We start from the raw sequence: 6125 nt of genomic DNA on the forward strand, positions 1-6125 counted from the left end.
CTACCCCCATCTACAGTAGCCCTTTGGGCAAGTTTATTGGAAGCTAAAAATGAAAGCAGTGTATCATTTAACTGTTGGTCATTTAATATGTTGTTATGTTGCTTAGCATATAATAAGAGAGGCTTTTAAAAAATAATTTGCCTAAGCTCTTCCCTGCAACCGCATTCATTGAGTCCTAATTGAAATAAAACACTTAAGACTGAAGGTGTATACCTCCATTACCAGTAATGGAAATGTTCTGGATTGATTTCTTTGGCATAATTTCTTTAAAAGGCATGTGCAACCCTTCTTGAGCAGGCTTGGCTTTCAGTCGCTGCATATAAAAATCATACCCACTTTTCTGCTTTAGACTTCTGCAAAAAATGACTTTGGGGGCAACAAAAGAGTAGAATTTAGATAGCCATTTCCTTCAAGTTGTCCTTTTTTTTGTAAATTGCTTTGAGTGTGGGTGATGCTTTTCATCCAAGATCACTACGTGCCCCAAATGAATAATACTGTGTAAGTAAAGTTAGTAAGTTTATAAAGTGAGATTATTACAGAATTTCTGCATGCAGTCTGTCTTTAGAATGAAGCAAACAAACTGTGTCCTAGTTTAAATGTCACAGTCAAATGGCTTCCCCAGGTCTATGTTGTTGTGTTTTATGTGTTTTTAACATTTCACTATAAACTAAGTCACTCGAAAAGGTGAAAGTCTATAGTAGATGGCAGGTAACTGAGCTAGGTGCAAGCAGCTTCCAACCTCTGAATCATCCCTTTACAGGCAAGATGCTCATACTAGAGTACAGGGATGGGGAACCTTTGGGCCCACCAGGCACTGCTGCACAAAAGTTCCCATCATTTCTGACCAGGGGCCGTGCTGCTTAGGGCTGATGGGAGATGGAGTCCCAACATCTGCAAGGCCACAGATTTCCCCACATCTGCCCTAACTAGTATCGGTGTGCTCTCAGCTTTAGGAGACTTAAACTTTCATTTTATATAGATGGGAGGAAACCAGTCTCTTCTAGTGTGGCTAATCTTGGCTTATATCTTATGTATAACTGTAAGCAAAACAAAACAGGCAATTTGCATCTTATGTGCATTTAACATGTGCTCTATTGCAAATAGAGCAATTTTGGACCTCTGAGAAGTAGAAGCATGCATATGTACTTAGTACTTGGTTTGGGCCCCTTTTGCATCAATTACTGCCTCAATGCGGCGTGGCATGGATGCTATCAGCCTGTGGCACTGCTGAGGTGTTATGAAAGACCAGGATGCTTCAATAGCAGCCTTCAGCTCTTCTGCATTGCTCGGTCTCATGTCTCTCATCTGTCTCTTGGCAGTGCCCCATAGATTCTCTATGGGGTTCAGGTCAGGCAAATTTGCTGGCCAATCAAGCACAGTAATCCCATGGGCATTGAACCAGGTTTTGGTATTTTTGGCAGTGTGGGCAGGTGCCATGTCCGGCTGGAAAATAAGTCAGCATCCCCATGAAGCTCGTCTGCGGAAGGAAGAATGAAGTGCTCCAAAATCTCCTGGTAGACGGCTGCGTTGACCCTGGACTTAATGAAGCACAGTGGACCAACACCAGCTGATGGCATGGCTCCCCAAATCAACACAGACTGTGGAAACTTCACACTGGACTTCAAGCATCTGGCATTGTGTGCCTCCCCGTTCTTCCTCCAGACTCTGGGTCCTTGGTTTCCAAATGAGATGCAAAAGCTGTTCTTATCAGAAAAGAGATTTGCTCTATTTGCAGTCCTTATTTTGCTGATTTCATTTAATATTCTAATCATCACAATGATAACTAATAAAGGCTTGACATATCTCGCTTTGCATGTCATAAGTCTATCTCATATATTGTTGTTGTTTAGTCGTTTAGTCGTGTCCGGCTCTTCGTGACCCCCTGGACCAGAGCACGCTAGGCATTCCTGTCTTCCACTGCCTCCCGCAGTTTGGTCAAACTCATGCTGGTAGCTTTGACAACACTGTCCAACCACCTCGTCCTCTGTCGTCCCCTTCTCCTTGTGCCCTCCATCTTTCCCAACATCAGGGTCTTTTCCAGGGAGTCGTCTCGTCTCATGAGGTGGCCAAAGTATTGGAGCCTCAGCTTCAAGATCTGTCCTTCCAGTGAGCACTCAGGGCTGATTTCCTTAAGAATGGAGAGGTTTGATCTTCTTGCAGTCCATGGGACTCTCAAGAGTCTCCTCCAGCACCAGAATTCAAAAGCATCAATTCTTCGGCGATCAGCCTTCTTTATGGTCCAGCTCTCACCTTTTAAGCTGAATTCCTGAAATAAATGAACTTTTCCACGATATTCTAATTTTCCGAGTTTCACCTGTATACTGGCCACATTCACAAAACACATTTAAAATACTATTCTTTTAAATAGTCATGGCTTCCCTCAAAGAATCCTGGGAACTGATTTGCTAAGAGGGCTGAGAACCCCTTTTCTGCTCCCAGAGCAGTTTATCAATCCCTCTTCACAGGGAACTCTGGGAATTGTAGCTCTGTGAAGAGAATAGTGGGTCTTCTAACAACTCTCAGCACCCTTTGGTGGGAGCAGTGGTTGAGGCGAGAGAGCAGGCAGAGCTGCAGGCAACATGACCACCAGTCAGAAGCATCAGGACTTCATGGCTGAGCCCATGGGGGACAAGTCTCTTGGTACTTTAGTTGGCATTGGAGATGTACTTGGCAGGAAGCTGGAAGACAAAGGCTTTGACAAGGCGTACATGGTTCTGGGACAGTTCTTAGTGCTGAAGGACCTCTTCCGCGAGTGGCTGAAGGACACATGCGGTGCCAACGCCAAGCAATCCAGAGACTGTTATGGCTGCCTGAAGGAATGGTATGATGCTTTCTTGTAATTGTTGGCCAAAGCCTGGTGGATGCTGTGAGGGCTTTTGTAGTTGAATAGAGATTGTTCCTCCCCATCTCTCTCAGCACCTACTTCTTATAAACCTCCCAACATCTACACAAGCTGCTGAGGGCTATTGCTCCCAACACTGGGGTGGGGTGGGGGGAAGCCATGGCTGCCTTTTAATGTAACTGAATCTTTTTTCCTCCAGGGAGAGGATTGAGAAACATCAAATGTTCTAAACATCAAGTAGGTCGTTGTTTTTTATGTGGCTTTAATAGCACCCCCCCTCACTGTTAGGCCACCCAACTCCAGAACCAGACCTGCCTGCTAACAATAATGGAAGTTCCCCTACTACCTTTGTTTGAGCTCCAATTAGACTGAGATTTACCCGTCAATTCTGAAGACAAAAGATGTTATTAGGATTATTATTTTTGTGATTTCTCTCCAGTATTTGATCCCCGCTATAATTTTTATGCTACTCAGTTTATTGGCAAGAACCAAAAATCAGCTGTGTTAACTAAAACAACTCCTCTCAGCACCCTTAACAAACGGCAGCTCCCAGAATTCTTTGCAGAAAACCATTACCAGCTAACGCTTGTTCTAATCAGTAAACCCAAATAAACTAATGGACCCAAGTTAGTCTCGTTCATTAATGTCAGTGTATCTACTCTGAGTAGGACGAGCATTGCCTACAGCCCATTGCTTATGAATGGATCACACAGAATTCAAGCACAAAAGGCAGGAGCAGATGTTTTATTGCAACCCATGGACTTATAAGGCAGCCTCTTGTGGCATACTGTTTTGCAGGAAGATTAATTTGTCAGTATGCAGCAGCTTTAGACAGAATGCCTTCTTCCCAAGACAAAAGGGGAGGGGGAATCCTCAAACACTAAGTAACATCTCCTGCACCTTTGGAGCATCTCTGTAACAAGTAGATCTTGGTACCTTGTTTCACCCCGAAAATAAAACCATATTGATCATAACCGTGGTCAACTCCATCTTCGTGTGAGAAAGTTGAGGAATATAGTGTGGTTGCCCCCCAAATCCATTTTGCTTCGAAGTCAGACTTTTCGTCCACTTAACTCAGTACAGCCCACTCTAAAGTAGACAAAATTCTGCCACTGTCCACCAGACAATGGTAAACTCCTAATTCCTATCAACCTCAGCCACCCTATTTCAGTGGTCAGGGAGGATGAGAGCTATGATTCAGCACTGTCTGGAGGGCCACAGCTTCCGCACTCCTTGTCTACTCCAGGGATACAGGCAGCAAATGGTCATTTCCCAGGCTGGCAACTCAGAAGCATTTTTAACTGGCGATGTCAGCAGTTCAGCCTGGGACCTTCTGCATATCCAGTCTCTGCTCTTCCACTAATAATCTAGGGCCTCTCAGTTGTAAATAAACCCACTCTACAACTACCTCAAAGTAAAAAATGCTCAATTTCACTTCTGTTGCTGCACCCGCCAGCAAGGCTCAAGGTCTCTTTCACAAGTAAAAATGTCCATCTATGTTTATACAATGAAGCATGCAAAGTTAAAAACAAATATTTTATTAAGCACGGCAGCCTAGAAAGGTTGCACAAAAGAAACCATCAAGTAAGGAAGATCCCATCTTTGTAGGGAAAGAAAGACTTGCTCTGCTTGAAGGAGGAACTCCATTTAAAACATAGAGGAGAGAAGCTCAGTCTCTTCTGCTATTTCTAAACAGAGTTTGTTGGGCTCTTGAAACAAATTCCTGCTTTCTTCCAAAGTTCACAGGTACCAGGCACTGCCACTGTCCACCCTTTGGGCTCTAGAACTCAAAGTTCCCAAACTGAGATGAACGGTTGTTTGGTTTGGGCTGGGGTTTGTAGCCAATCCGGTCATGTATCATCTGCTCCCGGCTCTTATGATCAGTGCTGAGTCCCAGCGCACACTCAGCATCGCTGGCTCCCACCATGTCCACCTCCTCGCGCTTCCTACGACTCTGTGGAAACAAATGGGAAGCATAATTAAAGAAAACTTCTCCAGGACAATCGATTCTTTGCTTTCAGATTTAAGACATTGCAAGCTGTCAAAAGGTTCTGCCACAGAAAGGGGCCAAACACCTTTACTCGTGAGTGCAGGGGGCTAACATGGAGGCAACCTCAAGTATAATTTGGCATTTAGATCTGCTACTGTGTACGCACAAACACACCTTCTTGCACAGGAATATAAGTAGCCATTTTATACCAAATTGGACCATTGTTTCATCTTGTTCAGTATTGTCTACTCTAACTAACAACAATATTGCAGGATTTCAGGCAGGGAGTCTCCCAGCCCTACCTGGGAGACTGAACTTGGGGGCTTCTGCATGCAAAGGAAATGCTTTACAGCTGAGCTTATGGTCATCGAACAAAACACAGGAAGCTGCCTTTTACAGAGTCAGACCATTGGATCCACTTAGCTCAGTATTGTCCACCCTGTTTGGCAGCACTTCTCCACGGTTTCAGGCAGGAAGGCTCTTCCAGACTTACTTGGGGATACTCACAATTGAACCTGGGACCTTCTCAATGCAAAGAAAACCCTTTGACACTGAGCTGCGACCTTTCCCCAGCCAACAACCTTTTATTAAAACAAGCAAATGGCAGCCCTGAGGAGCCAGTGTTCTTTCTCCGTACTGTGCATAATTTTATAAGCTTGTTTGTGCATGTTCCACCCAAGTAAGAACGGGGGGGGGGGGGGGACTGCGCCCAACTCCAGCGGGTGGCTCTACCTCACCGCCTGTTTACTATACTCGGTACCCTCCTGAGTGGGAGAGAGAAGACCGGGCCGGGCAGCTCAATAACAAACAGGATGGCTACTCCCCTTGTGAGGAGAAACAGGTTTTTAAAAAAGAAAAGAGAAAGCAAGGCCAAGAGAATCTCTAAGCATGTGCAGAGTGCGCAAACAACAACAACAATACCGAAGAAAGGTGGGCAAGGAGCGCCTTGCCGTCCCGCAGCCAACCACCCACTCACCCACCTCGAGTTCCTTGCGGGCGCCGTCGAACTCCTCGATGTCGTCCAGCTTCAATTCAAGCCGCGTCGGTTTCCGCCGCAGCATCTTGCAAGCAGACCTTTCCCCACACCGCGGCTCTCTCGCGCGTGCGCAGCAGCTCCCCGCTCTTTTCTTCACCTGCACCTCTCGTTCAGACGCCGACGCCAGAGGCTCGATCCCACCACGCCCCACGTCGCCAGCCAGCAACCTGGAAGGTCTCGCTCCGCATAACCATGGAGCTCCAGGGAAGCTAGAGCGGCCCACTCTCCGGGATGGAATGGAAAGGCATCATTGGCTG

General features: G+C 45.9%; 2 protein-coding genes across 2 annotated transcripts; one reads left to right on the forward strand and one right to left on the reverse strand.

Moving 5' to 3' along the window:
• Positions 1-2357: 2357 nt before the first annotated feature.
• Positions 2358-4264, forward strand: LOC310668868 (barrier-to-autointegration factor-like). The gene has a single exon (XM_083422229.1). It carries the CDS (start codon positions 2580-2582, stop codon positions 2838-2840), a length of 261 nt encoding a protein of 86 aa, XP_083278355.1. The 5' UTR covers positions 2358-2579; the 3' UTR covers positions 2841-4264.
• Positions 4265-4364: 100 nt separating this feature from the next.
• On the reverse strand, positions 4365-6060 carry LOC310668869 (anaphase-promoting complex subunit CDC26-like). Its single transcript, XM_083422230.1, has 2 exons — positions 5813-6060; positions 4365-4796 (listed from the first exon to the last, which is right to left on the reverse strand). The coding sequence occupies exons 1-2, from the start codon at positions 5891-5893 to the stop codon at positions 4623-4625; spliced, it is 255 nt and encodes an 84-aa protein (XP_083278356.1). The 5' UTR covers positions 5894-6060; the 3' UTR covers positions 4365-4622.
• Positions 6061-6125: the final 65 nt, after the last annotated feature.

This window comes from Podarcis tiliguerta (assembly GCF_965153285.1).
Source record: "Podarcis tiliguerta genome assembly, chromosome: W".
Lineage (NCBI taxonomy): Eukaryota > Metazoa > Chordata > Lepidosauria > Squamata > Lacertidae > Podarcis > Podarcis tiliguerta.